Source organism: Hippocampus guttulatus, chromosome 7 (genome assembly GCF_054856545.1).
Source record: "Hippocampus guttulatus isolate MCC_2025c chromosome 7, RoL_Hgut_1.0, whole genome shotgun sequence".
NCBI lineage: Eukaryota > Metazoa > Chordata > Actinopteri > Syngnathiformes > Syngnathidae > Hippocampus > Hippocampus guttulatus.
The window spans coordinates 7,647,533-7,667,917 of NC_141267.1; the positions used below are offsets into that span (position 1 = coordinate 7,647,533).

The 20,385-nt window shown below is 40.3% G+C and overlaps 1 protein-coding gene across 2 annotated transcripts in view; it reads left to right on the forward strand.

Annotated features, from left to right (window-relative positions):
* Positions 1–20,385, forward strand: part of dennd1b (DENN/MADD domain containing 1B) — a 120,754-nt gene continuing 100,369 nt past the window's right edge. For both annotated transcript variants that reach the window (XM_086114761.1, XM_086114762.1), the window contains exons 1-2: positions 1–270; positions 699–763. In XM_086114761.1, the coding sequence (XP_085970887.1) occupies positions 254–270; positions 699–763 (82 nt within the window). In that variant the 5' untranslated portion in view covers positions 1–253. The remainder of the gene's footprint in view (positions 271–698; positions 764–20,385) is intronic.

Here is a 20,385-nt window from a genome sequence, read left to right on the forward strand (position 1 = left end):
ACTTCCTGGAGTGATGTTTGTTGTGGGAAATAAGCACTGTGCTGTCCGATTGGGACTGGGCCCACGTTAGCGGAACAAGGACAAAAGAGACACCTTTCTCTCTCATGTGGAAATGCGGCAGCTTTCTGCAGGGGCCAGATAAGTCACAGGGACGGACTGGGACCAGGACGAAGAGGGGATCATTTGTCGGATAGCTGAGCAGCAGAAACGCCGACACACAGCACGGAGCTGTCGCGATGCGGTAGCTAAAAACATGGACAGCAGAGTCAAGTAAGCCTTTACAATTTTACTCACTGAAATAGACATTTGCATTTGCTTGTATGGTGAACAAGAGGAAGAAGGAAAAAAAGAGGAAATGCGAGTCGTTATGTGAGTCTTCTCCGTTAGTGGATTTAAGAGACACACCAGCTGGCTCGACAGCTTTTTGGGTCAGTCTGTTGCTCTGTCTGCGTGATAGCAGCTCTGCTAACCCCCTTAAAAGACTTGACAACATGTGTCCCATGTCCGTTCAGATATGTTGTCATGCATAACTTCGTGTCTTTATGGCATCAGAATGTTATATGCTCTAGGAAGAGAAATATATCATGTATATCAAAATAAGGGAAATAACACTGCACTTTTTTACTACAAGGCATAATTGATCGATTACCTGAAATGTTTTGTGAAATGATAATATTCTCCTCGTCTTGTTTTTTAAGGGAGGACCCAGAGAGAACATTTGATCTGGTAGTGCATGTGGCATCTCCAGCAACTCAAAATGGTGGTGAGCAATGCCATTTTTATTACTGATAATCTCCTTTCGTCATCTCCCTGACCTCGTTTTATGTATTTAAAACTTGCCTGACCACATGACTCAAGTAGGCTATTCATTAAGTGCAGCTTGTGTGCAAACGTGATAGCTAAGTATTAAAATTCCTGTGGTATTAATGTAACCACCGCTCATGTTTTTTACTATTGGTGGCCCACATACTGCTTTTGGAAAATGATGATAACAATGCTGCTGTAAAAAGAAACAACGGTATATGACTTTACCCCATGGTGGAGCAAATAGCTTTAGTCAAGTCAAGTCAACTTTACTGTCAATTGTGCTACATGTGCAACATACACCACAGATGAAATTACATTCCTCAGGAGAGAGAGGAGCCTCTGCAGGTGCCCGCGCCACCATCAAAAGAACAGTACATAAAATGACAAAATAACACAACACATAAGACACAGACAGACGTCCAATCTTAACCACTTTTTCTGCATACACTTTGTTGTTTGAAGCAGTTATAGATGAAAGAGGAGCGAATCAAAGTGTCCTTTCACCAGTGGATCAAAGACGTCATGCTTAAAATATGCACACGTCTGCTACACGCTAAGTTTGAAAGCAACAAGAAGCTGTAGCGTCCATTGACGAAAAAGAGATTGGCTCACATCTCCTATCCCATGTAAATCCACTTCAATTCCAAGCCGCGACTCCCAGTTCCGCATATGCATCGGCGCTCTGCGCTGATGCTCCTTTCTTCTCATAATAAAGTCTTCTCGACTGAAGAAGTGATTCCCTACCAGGGCGCTGAGACAAGAGTGCTGCAGGAAATTATTCACTTCGTATTAATTTGTGTGAGAAGATTTATGAGTAAATATATTTTTGTTCATTTATGTATGCCTGTGATGTATAGTCTCAGGCAGAACATTTCCGTTCATTAGATGGCAAAAGGTGCAGTAAACCTGTGTATCTTGTTGTGAGTGTATGCGCTTTACCTGTTAAAAAAGGTATGATCTTACACTGAGTAAATCTAGAAAAGATTAGCATTATTTCAGTATTGATACTTTTTCTGACATTTTTGTTTCAGTGGTGTGCATTTTGCAAAATGAGTGCCTTGAGCATTAACATATGACAACATAACACAAATATAATGACCTTCAACAACAAAAAAATATCGGATGATTTTTGCTGAATAAATAATTCATTGTATTCTTATATATATATACATGTATATACATTTTTATTTTATTTTTTGAAATGAAAATTTAAATGAGTGTGTTTTTTTTTCCGGAATGCCTTTGGTTGGGGAATATAATGGTTTACTGTGTAATTATAGGGATCGTATTACTGTGCAGACAGGTTGTTGTCATAATTGTTGTCATAATGTTGGCAGCAGTAGACCGACTTGTTGGAATCTTCAGGCCTACACTGTGTTACTGAGTGTCACTTGCACAAAGACAAGGAATCATTATGTGTGCTATAATGTTCTGTATGCTTCTTGGTTGACTTCTTTTCAAAAGCAAGATCAGCTGAAAGTCAGCTGAAGTTCAGCTGCAATGCTTCGGTTACATATTAGTGCTCTGCATTCACCGTGTGTGCGACTGACCTTCTAGTCTGTACTTTTTCTGCTGCCGTTTGGTTTGTAAGATAACCACCTTTCTCGTTGCACCCTGACCCCCCAAAGATTGTTTTGGAAAGATCACGCTTGGGTCAGCAAGTTGTATTAACTGTTATGCTATTTGCAGTGGTCAAACATTCTGGCATTCACCGCTGGGACAAAAGGTGGCAAGGCAGGCTTGGAAAGTGACTGCTGGCAACATTACTTCCAAGCATTTGTGAATATTGGAAATAAAGTTGACCATATTATACAACAGAACTCTATCACCAGTGAGTCAAATATCACACACCAATATTTTCACTGCATATTACACCAGCCATCTGATTTAATACACTCCGTTTTGACGTTAAAGAGGTGTTCCGTAGACTTAGGCATCTGCCTTGCTGAAGTAGAAAGAAGACTGAAAGTTGTCCTTGGATGAAGTTCTGTAATTGGATTTTAAAACAAACTCATATGAAACATCAGCTTGAGCTGTAATGGCCCACTTCCTCCACATATGATTCAGGGTCAGGCTCATATCCGGACTTGTGCTCCCTTGAGCACAGCTACACAGCTACACATTCAGCTCAGTCATTTGACTCAAGGCTGAGGACTCAGACCTGATTGCACTGAGGAATAAAAAAGAAAAGTCACTGTTGGAGTTATTCCTAAAAACGTCAAGAATCTAAATACTGTGTGCATGATCAACAAGCAGGTGCCAATAGCTGCCGTGCTGTTTCTTTTCTCAGTGGTTTCAAATTGGCCAAGAAATGATTCAACTAAAATTTTATTTGACGTTTGTGTGATTACGTTTTGGCTTATGGAAGATGATGAACCGGCTGATCTTCGTGTACAAATGCACGAAGTGATGCAATTTGACTCACTGTTGTGTGGAGCTCATTTTTTGTCATTCACAGGAAGGGTTAAAGCTGTGAGTCATAACTAGAAAAGCTTTGCCCATGATGTGAAACCTCTTGTCAGTCACTGCAATCTGCTGCTTTTGCCAAAGAAGCATCGCTTCATTTTTGTTGTTGTTGTTGTTGTTATTTCCGTACAGCCTCACTGAAGCAGACATGATTATAGTTTATTTTAAAAATCTGAACATGATATTTAGGCGATATGGCGGAAGACTCAAACTTGTTTATATTGTGAAGTGACTTCCTGTAGTTTCCAGAACAGAAGTGAAATTTCACTTGAATTGCCAGTTTACATCTTACGTACTCCCTACTTGGCATATAAATCCAGTTTACGATACATATTTAACAGTGACGGGGAGGGAGCCACGCCTGAGTCAATGGAAAGATCATGTCGTTTTGCTGATGCTGCAAACACTGTTTCGTCTTCCTCACCACATCTTGGTCTTGCAGGCCCGGAAACTCGATCCATGTATGACACCGTCACACAAACCAGTCTGACTTGAACGGCAAACTTCAAAAGGCACGAGACTGTTGTCCAAGTTGTCCAATGAAAATCGGTCTTTTTATGAGGGTCAGTATCTTCCTGTGTTAACTGGCCTTCACTGTGCCGATGACACCCACATGTTGGTTGGCAGGCAGGCATGCAACAATATGGTTGAGTCAGAAATTTTCAGCAGTGAAAAAAATGCTTCATATTACGGGACATATAAAGGGAAAGTGACATTTTAATTGCTTGCAATGTATACAAATTGTTGGATCTCCGGACTGCATGCACACCTATCAAGTTTTTTTGTGTGTGTGTGTCTGTGTGTGTGTGTGTGTGTACATATATATATATATACAGTATATATATATATATATATATATATATATACAGGTATATATCAATTTAAAGCACATATTGAACATGTTTTGAAGAAGATTCATTTTGGTGTCGGTGTTTTGTTTCATTCTGGGCATTGTTTTACATTTAATGTCAAATTTTTTGGGTTCTGATTCCGAATCAACCCATTTTATTCCTCAACACATTAGGTTTTCATAATAATGATAATAATAAATAAATAAATAATAATAAGTATCCAACTCGTAATATATTTAGTAATTCTGAAACGTCATAGGTATAAATTATAATGCAATAGGGATTTTACCTATTCATATTGCACAAGCTTATATTGGTCAAATTTAATTTGGAAAAAAAATGAAACTATCTCAAAAACCGGATCTACAAGAAAAAAAGTTGACTTTTTTTCAAATCAATGTCCAAAATATGTTAAAGATTTAAAAGCATCTCTGATTAAAATTTGCTGTTGACTCGTATAAGTTTGTTGCCCTTGCTTCGTATCTTGAAAGAAATACCTTGTTTAATTATTTATAATAATCCAATGTGCTCTCATGCTACATCCTCTTATCTTAAAATATTATTTCTATTTCATGAATCAATGACTTTTCTTCTTTTCACTTTGTATTGAGACTGAGGTCATGATTTTATGATTTAATATGTATTCTTTTTGTCTAATGTGGTACAGTATTATGGATTTCCTTGTTTATTGTATTTCTTGTGTGGGGGACATCGCTCGTAAATGAGATGCTGCATCTCCAGGGGCTTATCCCACATGACGAAATAATTTTCAACAACCAACTGTGAGAAAGCTGTGCTAAATTTTGCTTGACACTGGATTGTAGGGTCACAGTGCGGCTAATTTACATAATTCCCCCCTCACACCGAGTTTCTCTGGCCATTACTTTGTTGCTTGGCTGGCCAAGGAGCCGCCATTCCCAAGTGACAGCTGGAGGACGTGGGTGAGTGGGGTATTTGTGTTTGCCGATCGAAAATCACACATCAACTGACAGCATTTGCCGTCTTGAGGATGAAGTGATGCCTCGCCAACGTTTTGGAAATTGATAGCTTCTTCTTCTTTACTGTTTAATGCGAAGGACTTCTACCGGTAAATTGATCGACACCCCTGAGGCTACTTTAAGTTAAACAGTGATTCTAAATGATTCCGCAATTATCTAAATCGCAATTAATTTTGACATATCTGTATTTCCCCTGTTTATGTATGTATGTGTGAATGTATAGAAACCTGTATTACACACAAGCAGATAATCGATTAAATAATGTGTATGAGGTGAAACCCTGAAACATGCAGTGCCATATATATATGTATATATATATATATATAATATACACGCACACTGTATATAAAACAAGATGCATCTGCGTTACTATTTGATGCGTTACTTACAAATAATATCTGTTTATTTTGTTAATCAATAATGATAATGATCAATTATAATCGGATTGGAAGATTATAATTTGCTTTCGGGAGTTATGGTACTGTATTTTTTTCCTTTATGTTTGCTGTACATGTATGTTTGGTTAGGGTGCACAATTAATTTTGTCATTTTGGAAAACAAACCCATTCGTAGATGTATTCGGCGTATGCTTCTGCACCAACCACCTAAACAAGAACTAGTTTCACAAACTGATGATGATTAGATTAAATGTAACTTTATTGCTACTGTACGTCTCAAGTACAAGGCAAGAAAATGCAGATTCCATTGTCTGTAACCAGAAATGAACAAGCAGGATATGATAACATCGAGATAATGATTGGGGGTGGGGGGAGGGCGACAATGCAATATTTGGAAGTCTTCTTTGAGCCGTTCTCTAGACTCTAGATGGAAAAAAATTGAAACATTCAGTCTGTAGAAGGCAACCTTCAAGTGATTTTATGGACTATGGTTGTTTTTTCCTTCTTGTATTGTTTATACAGGTTCAAAACTTATCATATTGAAGGAATGACTTGCCACTGTGGGCATGATACTGAAAAAGCTTTTTGCAAGCACAAGCGCGAATATGATCAATGTTCAATTCGATTTTCAAACACTGTCCTGTGAACAGCTCATAAATACGAATCCAGTGAAATGATCTTTTGTTTGCTGTTTACAGTGGACAGAACGACTGTGTAGGAGGGTCTCGTGAGACTTCTGAGGGTCTCTGATGTGATGCCAACAAGGCTATTGAACCACTCTGAATGCTATAGGCTTTTGTACCTAATGATGCATGACCTTTACAATCCAACACTTTTTCATTCTCCTTTTCACATAACAAACTTGTTCATGTGGAACACTTCATGAGTGATGTTTAGGATATTTTGTTCCTGCTAGTTGCTACCGGTATATTTGCGTCTACCTATCTATCTCAACTGTTCTTCTTGTTATCGTTTCTGTAATTCAAAAAGAAGAGGTTCCTGTAGTGAAATTCTCAAAAGTATTTTTCCAGATTAGTGATTGTCTAGCTAGGGTAATATTTATCGCTCAACATAATCATTGTTAGGGGAAAAACATGAAAATCAAGCTCAAAGCAATGGTCGGAGTGTACATGTGTGGACTTTGTGCTACACTTCTAACCACGCATGTGTGAATAGATGACAGACACCCTTTTCCCCCCATGCAGGTCCAGGGAGGCTTGGCCTCCCTGTTCAATGCAAGCTCAGTTGTGCTTAGCTCTGTTGGCTCAGAGCTGTTTAGATGCTCAGGCTGTGAGTGAGTATTGCCTGAGAGCGTGACTGGCATGCTAGCTACTAGCGGTCCTGGCCACATAAAGCCATATTGATGTGCTTCCAGGATGCTGCCAAAGCTAGCAGATGATACAAAAGCTGCCAAGGCAGTAGGTGGGGACAGATGCTACCTGTCCTCACCCAGTCCCTCCAGCCAGATTGTTTCCAGTAACAAAGCCATAAACCTAAGAGATCAGCATATCAGTTTACAACTACATCCATGCAGCAATTACGGAGACAATTTATTCTTTCTAAAAACTCAAGAGTAGGGCTCAGGGAGCACAGACACCTCACATGACAAGTTAGCAGCGTATGATTCTTTTTTTGCCGCCTGTGTTCATTTAGCGCAACCAGGTAACACAGAGTAATTCTGAACAAACCGACAAATAAGGCTACACAACATATCGAAAAAATATCGTCATCGTGATAGTGGCCTGTGCAATATGGATATCGCAAAGACATGCAGTATGTTTCATATGGAACTGTATGCTTTTATCTGACTGATGAGCAATACATTGCAACCTTAAATGTGCATTGCCAGGTGAAACGTATCTCGGGGCATATAAATAATTCAAGTATGAATATACTGTATTAATATTTAAATGTATAAAACATTCAAAGATATTAATATACTTAATATTAAAATGAGGATGACATCAGTCACATGACCTTGCCACACTTGTGTTGCATGTAAATCTCCGTCCAACCAACCACATTCCTCCTTCCCAGTTTGCCGTTGATCGACAGTTAAAAGCAGCAGATGGCAATCATCTTGCGCAGGGCGAGAGGGACGAGGAGCACATGCAGAGCCAGAGAGGGACACGCACAGCCGCTGTTGCCTTGACAGGACACATGCAAAAAATCAAATTCTGTGTTCACTGTCAAGTATATGCGGACGGTACACATGTGCAAAATATTACTGAACCATATTTATAATTTCTAAATTACCAGTGGATGAAAAAGTAGAGGTTGTTGTAAAAATGTACGAGGAGCCCATTGTGTCCTATTTCAGTCACAACACGCATCTTCGTTGACTGCCACCCACTTATTGTGGATTAATAAACAGTCATACAACATAACATATTGTAAGGGGACCCTTAAAATGCGATGCAGACATATACAGTAGTTCATATGCCTGAAATCCACACTTCACATCACTATGTCATGCGGCAATGCATACTACATAACCCTTGTTTTGTACGGTGGTGAGAGTTTCAATTTTTTGAATGACAATCCACATTTTCAACCATTTATCCTTACTACAGTCCTGCATGGAAAAATTGTTACATAATGGCACACATGTTGATGCCATTAACGCACTCATGAACACACATACACAACAAACACTTCTGTTGTAGCATACCATTATTTATCATTGAAGCACAGTTGCAGTTTTATGAATTAATTTTTTTTTAATGCAGTGCTGACTTTGTTAATGGCTGTCACTAAGTTCTAATAGTTAAATAAATCCCCAACACTTTCCATATCCTTTTGGATTGATATTAAAAAAAAGAAATAAAAAAGCTTAGTTTTCAATGAACCCATAGTAATGGCGTTATGGTCACGTTATCAAGATATCTGGCAAATATTTTTGTCATATTGCACAGACCTTATAAATATATACTATAATAAGTTATTAAATAAAGTAGCTAAGAATACAATGAGCCTACTTATTGTCATTTATTTAGGTACACGTATCGCAATAATATTTTGATATTGCAATATTCTCCAACATATTGAATGTGACATGATTTTCCACTATCATATAGCCGTACTGACCAATGACTGTTACGGCACATTAAACGGCATTGTAGTCATGATTTTGGTGACCACTGATCTAGACTTTAATAGTAAGCGACACATAAAGAATTGCCTCATGGCAAATGACACTGGAGACTATAGGGGTGTTCACACGGCACACATTTGCTCCGGCGCTGCACCGATGTATTTTGTTGCGATATATTTTGCACCGCAGCAAATTGTGTGGAGCGTTCACACGTACAAAGCCGCTGAGCGTGTCTGCACCGGCACAGCGCCGGTGCAGCCCCACTTGCGTTCACACGGCAGTTTCTGCAGCGCAGCAAAACGACAGAAAACAAATGAGCTGTCGTGTTGGTTCTTCTTAAAACGTATACACAACTCAAAGACTACTGGACAGGCACGTCCTTCTCCTTCTCGGTCTCCGTGCCTTCTGCTCGAGAGTGACCGCCCCCGGAAACGTAAATCAACGATGACTTCAATGACACTCAGAAAAGCAAACACGTAATGCGCCAAACAGAAAATCAAGAGAGGAAATCACAAAATAAATGATATGGGGGGCGGGGGGTTGTGAACACACAACAAAGGAACAAACTACACAAACAACTCCGAGACAGTCCAGTCTCCTACAAAAGGAAAGATGTTACCAGCCAAGTCTTGTGTCGTTACTAAACAAACACATGACGGAAGTCCGACAGAGCACGAAAGCAACGCATTCTCGCCGTACGTACTCTTCACAAGCATTTGCTCTGGAGCAAATTTAACCCAGTTGCGTTCACACGTGCAAATTTACATCGGTGCTGCTTCGCAAACGAGCATTTGCTCCGGAGCAAATTTTTAAACCAATTTGTAAGCTCTTTTCCGGGGCTATGGCGGAGCTAATTTGCACGTGTGAACGCTCTACTGGGGCAGCCCCGGCGTAGCACCGGACCAAATCTTGCCGTGTGAACACCCCTTATGTGTGTTTGGTTTTATTGGATTTAATTGCAGCATTTGATACAGTGGATCACAGTATTCTGTTGAGTCGATTGCAGCACTTGGTGGGCATTGGCGGTAGCACTCTTGAGTGGTTTAGGTCCTATTTAGCTGACGGAACCTTTTGTGTTAGCCTTGGCTGCTCTCAGTCATGTACTGCCCCACTGTCATGTGGTGTTCCACAGGGCTCAATTCTGGGGCCTCTGCTGTTCTCACTGTATCTGCTTCCATTGGGTTCCATCTTAAGGAAACATGGTATTTCTTTCCACTGCTATGCAGATGACTTTTATCCAGCCTGGAGGAAATCAAAACCTGGATGGCACAGAATTTCTTGAATTTCAATGAAAAAAAGTCAGAAGTGATAGTGTTTGGTCCCAGTGGCCTTTGTACATCCCATCCTGTAGACTTGGGCCCCCTGTCTCCTTATCTTAAACTAACAGTCTCAAACTTGGGTCTTAAACTGGACAGTGATTTTAAACATGACTAGCAAATTGGTGCCATTGTTAAATCCAGCTTCTTTCATCTTATGCAGCTGGCTAAAGTAAAACCTCTCCTTTCTCATGAGCACTTTGAGATATAATTCATGCCTTCGTCACATCCCGGCTGGATTACTGTAATGCACTTTACTTTGGAGTCAGCCAATCCTCCATTAAGTGTCTCCAGCTGGTCCAGAATGCTGCTGCTCGCCTCTTGACTGGTACTCATAAGAAGGAGCACATAACTCCTACTCTGGCATCCCTTCACTGGGTCCCGATACATTTTAGAGTTCCTTTTAGGATCCTATTATTTGTTTTCAAATCTTTAAATGGCCTCACGCCACCTTACCTCCCTGAGCTCATCCGCCCCTGCACACCTGCCCATCCTCAGGTCTCCGGAACAGACATTATTAGAAGTACCAAGAACTAAGCGGAGGCTCAGAGGGGATTGAGCCTTTTCCGTTGCTGGTCCCTGTCTTTGGAATAACCTCCCACTGAACATTCAGCAAGCCCTTCGCTGCCCATCCTTAAAACTCGTCTCAAAACTCATTTGTATTCTTTGGCATTTGACACGGCATGACTCAGACTTGATCTTAGTCTTACTGTTGGGTGCTTTCTACTGTCTTTGTTATTAATTTGTTGTTTTATTGTTGTGTATATGATATTTGCTCCATGTACAGCACTTTGTTTACAGCGATGGTTGTTTTAAAGTGCTCTATAAATACAGTTGAGTTGAGAATTCATTTTTGCTTTCACAACAGTTACTGTATATTGGACAAATTGTACAATCACATTAGCTTGCTTAAATGAGAAGGTTGACATTTTCGATCCAATCATTTTGTACATAATGGTGCTTGTAATGTTGCTTTAGTTTTTAAATAGGATGTGGAGCTCAATTATGAAAATAATACATTTGTGTGCGTTTAAATAACTGTACAAATGTTTACTCTTCCTTGGAGCACATACAAAGAAATATAGAACAAAATAATATAGAACAGACAAGATTTGACCTTTTATCCACATGCCGTTTTAGTTTCACTTTGTCCAATTATGAAATGTCTCTTCTGTACAGTATCCTCTGAGATATGGAGGTCTCCAAAGGGTCACCTAATGTTCGCTAGTTCAATACCCGCCTCAAGCAGAACTGTGATTTTTATTTCCCCTCCCTCACCCTTTCTTTTTTCACCTTTTGTATTCATGGAGCAAAACTCATGTAGCAGAACTTTTAGAAAAGGTTGGATGTTGGCATTCTGCAAAATGTCAGAATTGGTCCTCGACCCAAAGCTCACTTTTTCCGCTGTGCGATTGGATCCTGGCGACATGTTGAGTTCATGGCAGAATTGCACTCAAATCGGAGGCCGTTGGAGTACTAACAGATGCCATGGCAGCAAGGAGGGTGTTGATTGGTCATTAGAGAGGCCACACTCCTTCACTTGCACTCTTGAGAAGACCCCTGGGTGATGTCTCACACATTGTTTATCTTACAACCCTTGCGCCTTTCTAGTTTGGCTCACCCATGTGACTTTACTAAATTAGCTCATTTACAGAGGATCAAGATGTCATCCAAGTCTTTGTTCTGTTTCCGCTGAGTCAAATTAAGCAGGTGTCCCCACCGTAGAATGAGTTTAAGGTTGGATATAGTCGTGACGAAGTAAAAGGGTTTGACCAAAGCATCATGATTGACAAATTGACACAAAAAAAAGATATTTTCATTTGAAATGGTTGACTATTACTGAATGTTCTCAACTCGTTTTATACCATGCCAAGTATCATGCTGAGCAGAGAAACACAGCTTAGGGGTTTTCGGCATGTTGTTATCGCAATTCAGACAGAATTCTTAATGATCAATGGATAAATTGTTATGGGTGTCCGTACTCATGATCACAAAACCAAAAAAATGTTAGATGCCCTCCTGCTGAAGTTACTCTGATATTCTGTCAGATCGTAATCAGAAAACCCATTATTAGGGCATTCATGATCCGGATTACTGCACATCTCACGCACTCATCTTTTTTTCTTCTTATATTATTTTATATTCTTCTTAATGCTGTCATTTCAGGAAATGCTGGACTCATGTGTACTTGACAACCCTCACCTGTCCCTAAATGGAAAAGAGTCAGTTTTTCCTCTCTCTATGTTGGCCCTTATGTGTGCTATTTGCAGTATGCCAAAACTAAGACTTGATTTTGGCACGCCAGTGTAACTGCTTCTCTCCATGCTCTCCGGTGTCACTTTTTTGTTCTAGTCCGGAGTCATTTGTATCTCCCCGCTCAGAGTCACTCATCCGTTCACCACTGTGTTGGAACCTGCTGCTTGTTGGGTCCGCTTCAAACTTGTTTTATTTCAAAAGATTGGACTGCCTTGATTTGTTTCTAATTACATGGAGTGATTTCATGTCCTAGGATTTGACGATCAGCACAGTCTTCGTTAATGGTTGACAAGTCACTGTTTAGAAATGATAACACCTTGCTTATTCTCAATTGATTTATTTGGAGTTTATTCTCTTTTTGACACCCTTGTCACTTCATTTGCTTTTTTTCCTGCCCATTCAATTTCTCTTGGAAATCGAAAGTGTTGAGTCATTGTTTGATCTTGGTTTTACACTTTTAATCAACCTCTCTTAACGAATAGTTTGCCGACACAAACAAGGCTCAGTCTATTTTGTACTGTATCGCTTGGATACGCAGGCCTTACAGAGAACATGGAGCGGGGGCTTTTCTTTTGGTGTCATGTGACCGTGTGACATGCAGTACTTGGCACACTCACTTAGAAACATCCAACACCCTCTGGACAGCTTTGTTGCTTCATTCGAATAGTGTGTATTGGCCAAAGCATGAAACACTGGGCCTGAATGAGAGCGGATGGGTTTTGGTGGCGATAAGGTTCTTCGCATAGTCGATATAGCAAGAGATGAGCTATTTGGGGATCGGGCATCAAAACATTATGCCGAGTCCAACAGTTTAATCCTTATCCAATGTTGGATTGGATTGGATACAACTTTATTGTCAAATGTGACATACGGCACAGATGAAATAGTGCTTATTTTTCCATTTTTCATTAGTGTTTACAATAGCATCAAGACGGGGAAAAACATGGAAATACTTCCAGGCACGGAGCACTCAATGCAGGATATTTATAGACACCTCTTCTTCAGTGTGAAAAACTGGGGGAATGTCGGGCCTGATCAATAATTTAAAATGCGATGATTTTGATGACTGCAGAAGTAGTTCATTGCATCACCTTCACTCACAGCTTTACAGACTTTACAGTTGTTCTCAATGGCTGTTTTTGTGTGCGTGCTTCGTAATAGACCTGAGTGAATATCTTTGTGCGACCAATTTTCAGATCCTCTGGGTAGCTTTTAGTTTATTCATGTTAAACAATGGAGACTAAATGAAAAAGGACCCAGCTGAATGTATAAGCTCTTTTTTTTTCTCGATTGAACGTAGATTCCATCCATCCAATGCGAATCACATGCAAGGTGTCCTCCATGGGCCAAGAGCAAAGTTCTCTCGAAGCTGCGCGCGTAAGCAATTGCGCCCTGCTCTCACCCTCTCAGCGCACACAGTGACTTTGGCGCGCAACACACACACACACACACACACACACACACACACACACACACACACACACACACACACACACACACACACACACACACACACACCATACATTTCTTCACTTGCACCCCAGTTGAATCTCTAAACAGGAGACCACACCATTCCCACTTCGCTCACAGTTTCAATACGGTGCACACTCAGTTATTCTGCTATTGTTTGAAGCATACATCAACTCGCATACACTGACACTCACCACTGGTGAGACGCTGCAGGCGATAGGCTGACTGCTCCATTTGGAAAGTCCAAACATGGGAATTTCTTTATGTGCCCCTTAAATGAGGCCCTTTCAGGGGTTTCAGACATCAGCTGACTAGGTATTTTCACGTTGTACTGAATAACGTTTTCCATTATTTATTAGTGGATAATGTGGAATAAAATTTTTACAATTGTAATGAGACTTAATTATGCTTAAAATGACTTGGGTAAGTAAAAGAAATTTGGACTGATACGGTGTGCTCTGTTTTGAAATACAGGTATAGGTTATTTGATTTCTTTTGTAACATACCTGCATCATGTAATTTGTCTGAGCTCAGGTTTTGGACAGGTGTGATTCTGAATTGGCCACCGTGTGAATGTCTGATTTTGCCCACTGTGGGCCAAGGAATGTTCTGGGAGTTTGTGTGAATGCTAAGCCACCTGGAAAATTAGAGAGAACATTGGCAAAGAGGTTAATTGATTCAGAGGAATAGCTGAATTGATATGGAATTGCGGGGCAAAGTTGCTGAAACAACATTGAATTGTGAGGCAATGCAGTGATGAATCAATATGTTGACTAACAGCTTTACTGACAGTTTTTTGAAAGACTGTACAGAACGTTTCTTCGAAATTGTGGGTTTTGTCATGGAGAAAATTTGGCAAGCTGTGCAGCAATGAGACGCGGAGACTGTTGACTTGAGACTGCAGTCCCTTAGCCAGTGAGGATGCAGAACACAATGCACTGTGAAAACAAACAACCCCCCCCCCCCCCAAAAGAAATCTGCATGAAAAAAATCTGTCAAAGATGAACCGTGTTATAGCGAGGGATTGCTGTAATTGAATTCATGTATTATCTTAGACGTGTTTATATTTTCAAATGATCTCTTCTTCAACATTTCTAAGAAATCTTAATGTCTGGTAACTGGTTAGCTATTTTTTATAATGGGCCCCGAGCTACTCCGATGGTCCTTGGGGACTACCTGGTGCCCGAGGGCACCATGTTGGTGACTCCTGACCTCAAATTTAACTGTAGCCGTTGCAACTACTACTGTCATCTGACTACATTTCGTGTAGTTACGTCACCATGATTATACCGATTAGGGTCAGACTCATTTCACGCTTGATCTTTGTCCACTTGATTGGCTCTGCACCAGAGTTTGATTACCATGTGAACACGTCATGAAACAAACCATCACAAAGAAGAAAGTGACAATACAATTCAATTGGAACAGACCGTAGTGGGCTAGTATGAATGCAGGCATGTTAATCTAATTAAGGTAAAAACAAAAACAAACGCATGGGTAAGTGCTCCTCTAGCTCGGAATAAATGACTTGATCATGGATGATCTGCTCCCCTTGGTTTGTTTTGGTTTACTCAGGTGTGGAAATTCAATGGCAATATTAACAGCGAGATAAACATAACAAAGAGGAGCTATGGACAACGTTGTAGTTGGCCCAGCATTTTGTGCTTCTTGGTATAATGTATGGTTATTCATTGAAATTGGAAAACAGGTTTCTTTCAGATTTGGGTTTGACCCATTCCACACATTGTAATACAATAACTTAACTCCTTGACAGCCATACTTGGGTCCCAAATGGAAAGTCACCAAACATTGGAATGTAGAAATCCAGCATTTTGGTACCTTTGACAAAAGAAATACCGGTACACAAACTTGTAAACTGTATTAAATTTGTACCAATGGAAGCATATGAATAGACTGAGAATGATAATTGATCACCTTGTATTTGCACCCGAGTCAGCTGATGTAAAATGATCTCTCAGCAATGTGATGTAAAAGACAGATATGTATCTAATTGTACAGATGTAATTAAGAAAATCAACCTACTTATTGACATGATCTGAGTACTAGTATTCTGACATCCAGACTCTTAATTTAGGCACCAGGACCAAAACCCAAGTCAAGCAGAACTAGTGGTACAAGCCTGCTGTCTGTGCTGTCATTTCAGCTTCTGTCATCACTATTTACACGTCAACAGCTATGCCTCCAGGGTATGTCTCTGTTCAAGGCTATGCCGACGTTGCCTTACACCCCACAATTACTGTGAAGATGATGGCGTTTACATGCATGTTGTCGCTCTATTGGCCCTTAATTTGGGCTTTGGCCTATTTTTCAGGACAGAAAATATAGGTCAGTCTTGATGCTTTTGTGAATGTCTTTTACCATTTATCACTGGGAAAACCTGCAATTTGTTTACAGACTGACAGTAGTCTGCCTGCGATATTCACATTTACAAACATGTCAGTCATTGAATGATCTCAATTTACTGTTTGAACTGTAACGTGACCGATCATTCAGTGATGTCATTGATGGGATTTCAATTTTAGTTTCCCTATATTTACATTTTTCTTGTTGGGTTGGGAGGGGGGGGGGGTCTATGTATTGAATGATTATCAGTGATTTGGGTAATTTTTTATTTTAAAATTTATTTTATTGTAATTTTTTTTCCACCCCATGCACTTCAGTGGTCATAAATTATACTCTACTCAAACTTTGGTTGTTTGTTGTCAGACCCCCCGCGAATGGCTCCGGTCGAATATACAGTAAATAAACAAGTTGTTCAAATATATTAGTTGGATTGGTAAGTGGCTATCTTTTTTTTTTTTTTAACTCGCTGATCGGTGATATACTTGAAAATGCTGATCACGTACGTACTCAGAATTAACTTGATGAGTGAAGGATGTCTTGATGAATGAGCAGTGGCAGATTATTGCTGGGTGTGGGAGCCGAGTCACTTCAGAAAAAGATGAAATGCAGGTAATTTTCCGGTTCTTGTCATTATTATCATTGTATTCGACTTATTGTCAGACGGGAGGCAAGGAGAGAAGCTTTCTTGTGACATATGCTAAGGTGCTTGGAGATATGTAATTGTACAACCTCAGCAGCATTTGAGAGATGTTCCAGTGCACCTTTCTACACAGAGTAGTTTAATTTAATGCTAGTTAATTTTTAGACTTCATGTTTGTATTGTGTACCAACACTTTGCCCCGCAGTCCTGCAGAACATTGAGATTGTATTTTCCACTCTGTGCTTTTAACGGGTACAGGTGTTTTGCCTTTCTTGTGGAAAGACTGGCTGACTGACTTCAAGTTGGAATGCCTGACTGAGAGCTGTCTTTCTGTCAGCCTTTGCATGTGAACTTCAAATCACAGCTCAGCAGCAGCGTGCATGTAGCCGCCAAAGGCAAGGCTTTTCACTGTCATCAGCACCATGCTGCTGCCTCTGGGTGCTGTGCCATATGACATTAACAGAGATCGATCCTTTCCGCACCTCAAGGAGCTGCCGTGCGACACACCGTGTTTTCTGTGATGCCGCAACCTACCACCTCAAAGAGTAAAAAAGAACTCTCCCCTCAGCATCTGCTGCTGACTGACAATCACCGGCTTTCCTTAAGTTTATATGTATCCAAAAACTTTATTTTGTCACACTCGTCATATTCAGATTTCTATGTCTCTGTCAAAACCGAGACCGCACCAGCGACCCCTATGCCTCTAAAAGAGTATTTGACAAGGAATCACTGCCTGGTCATTGCTTGGTCACCAGAAAACACAGCAAAATTTCTCTATTCCAATCGATCATCTGTGTTCATAAAACATAACATTTGTCTGAACATTTGCTCTTACGATATGCAATCTTAAATGATCAAATACTCTCTCGAAAACAGACCCATTTGGGTCCATTGATTGACTGCAAAGTAGGGGGAAGTGATGAAATCCTCATTTGGGGAATAAGCATGCATAGACTGCAAAGGAGCAATAAGTGATGAGACTTCATTCTTCAGATCAGTGGACGGGATTCAGTTGTGTGACTCAGCCGAGGGAACACAACTTTTGTTTAAAATATGGAGGAGTCTCCCGTGTCAGTGAGTAATTTAATCGCAAGATGTAAGATCACGTCCCGAGCCTAGAACCGGTTTGGTTTGGGGTCTGACAAGACTGACGTTGGTCAAAACAACATTTTAAGATGTGCTGAAAAGCGGTCGCCTGAAAGAGCAATTGGTTGACATTTCTCTCCCACCACAAACTACGCATGATCACGAGACTTCACAAGCAGGACTACCGCGAAAGAAAATATACGTCAAGTTGAGCAAACAAGCACTGTCCCATTGACAAAGGAACTCAATGTTTGGGAGACATCACTTACGCTGCAATCATTGACATTTACTTGATGCGAGCGGCTAAATTGTTTGCTGGATGTTTGAAATTCATCAGTTTTTTTACACGCTCGTACTCCTCGTCACATTCTGGTCACATTTGAGATCACGTCTCGTATGCGAAGGAACATTTCGGAAATTATCAATAGATCTCGGCTGCTTTTGTTATCACTTCAAAGGTAGATGCAACAACGGCGCAAAGAGCTGTATTTTCTTACTGTCTGTGTTAAGGGTTGTCCATAAATGATGTATTTTATGTTGACATATTATATGATTTATTTTTTTTCCATTCTGATTGCTGTCGTAATTGGCAGTAGTACACCACTGCTCACAGCTCAAAATGTGATTGCTTGTCTGTCATTCGGGAGAGATTTATGTGACATAAATATTCATAAAAATCAATGAAAACACGCCATATAGTCTTGACATAATCATATTTTCTTTCTTTGTTAAACACTGCAAAATATCATTCAATGTTTTGATGTATGAAGCAGTTTTAATTTAAATCGAGCTTCTGTTCAGAAATGCTTTCTATATACAATAGGTGGATTCATTTGAAAATTGATTAGTTATTGAGCAATCGATTAGTTGTTGCTTCTCTACTAGTCATTCGCGAAGATTAGAGAAGATGCTCTGAACAAACCGAATTATTGACTGATTACCAGCCAACAGCGCCTCTTCTGGTTGTTGTCGAGTCCTGCGCGTCATTCCAACTCAGTTGCTTCAAAAACTAGTCATGAAATGCTTTAAGGTGTCCAGTCATTTTCAATGAATGAGTTGATTAATTAATCCCATCTCTACTTTTGATCGTGTGCCACAAACAAGATTTTCCTGGACAATTCCAGCCGGGCACTTAACGCCTTAGGTCTCTAAATTGTTCAAATATGATTTTCAGTACTTTACTTTTCTCAGCCGTTCTTCATTGTGCCGGTTCTGATGTCGTCAGCGACTGCCTTGTGTCGTCCAATTTTGCTGAAAGTGTTTTTCTGCTATTGCTTTGGCTGCGTAAGGCTTACCATGGAAAGCTGACTCGTGTAGCTTTAATGTCTTTGATGTTTGCTCTTGAGATAGTGAAACAACTTAGTCCTCGGGCTGTCTTTCTTCTCACCTTTTTCCTACAAGGCTTGCAGATTACGGTCTTGTGTCCATGCAAAATCCGAGCTCTCACTGTGAGAGTGGAAGATCCACACCCGATCGCTGAACATTACACCTGCAACAAGGCTGTTTGTTCACTTTATTTTCAAAGTCATTACAGGTCCTCACCCTTATTATTCATTGATTTTTGTTTGACAAAAATATAGATATCTTTTTGTTTTTCATCATTTCTGGAATTATCATCAAACTGCAGCGATGCCATTCTTGCTTCAACCGTCTGTGCTCCAATGCTTTGGGAGTCGGAATTATATACCGGACGTTGTCAATCGTGACAGATTCTATTTACCAGTAAAAAATGTTCGTTGCGTCCTCCTTAGCTCGCCAAACAAACGCTAAGTGCGTTGTGTTGGGAGATGCGGTCATGCAGAGCCTCCGTTTGACGTAATGTTGGACCAGTATGGAATCTGACTGGAAATATCAGCGCTGATATGTGGTGATACACCGAGGCTGTCACAAAGGTTGCGTCCATATGCTATGCCACTCATTCGTGAAGCTGTGAAATTGGGTTGCATCCCAACTAGCCTGGAGACAGTATCGTTTTCACTTCTCTCTTTCCATCTCTGAGCATCGCTTCACATCACCCCCTCCATCCCTCCCTCCCTCCTCCCCCCCTTTTTCTCAGCTCATCCCACTGAAGCATTTTTCTCACATCGCTGGGAAAATGAAACAACTAATGTGGCATGATTAGGGTCACATCATCTCAATGCAGCTCTGTCTTTCGTCTTCTTCCAGTGAGGCTCGGGCTGAGGCGGTTGTTTATCTTTTCAGATGTACATGAAGAAGTGGATTAGAAAATCCCCCTGGCCATGATCTTGTGCATGTGAAGCTTGCCAGTTGTTGATTTTTTTTCTTCTTTTCTTTTTCCGCCTATGAAAAGCGCACACAACCCGTAGAAGTTGTTTTTTCACCCCTTTGTTGGTTCGAGTTATAAATTGTTAAAAAACCTTCAGATCTATTTTTAGGATTGGATATGATCCGTTTGGAAATAATATTGTTAATGTTCTGCATTCACTGGGGCAGTTTGATTCCAGTGATGAGTTTGAAACGTTGTTATAGTTCATTTTAAGTCAAATTGAATGAGGGTAGTTTCCAATGACCTTGAGCCTCGCAAAACCTCGTTCCGTTCCCTATCCTCATTTGTAATTTACCCAGTGTGACAAATCAGTTTTTCATAAACTTAAGGACCATATCATCTTTACTAGAAC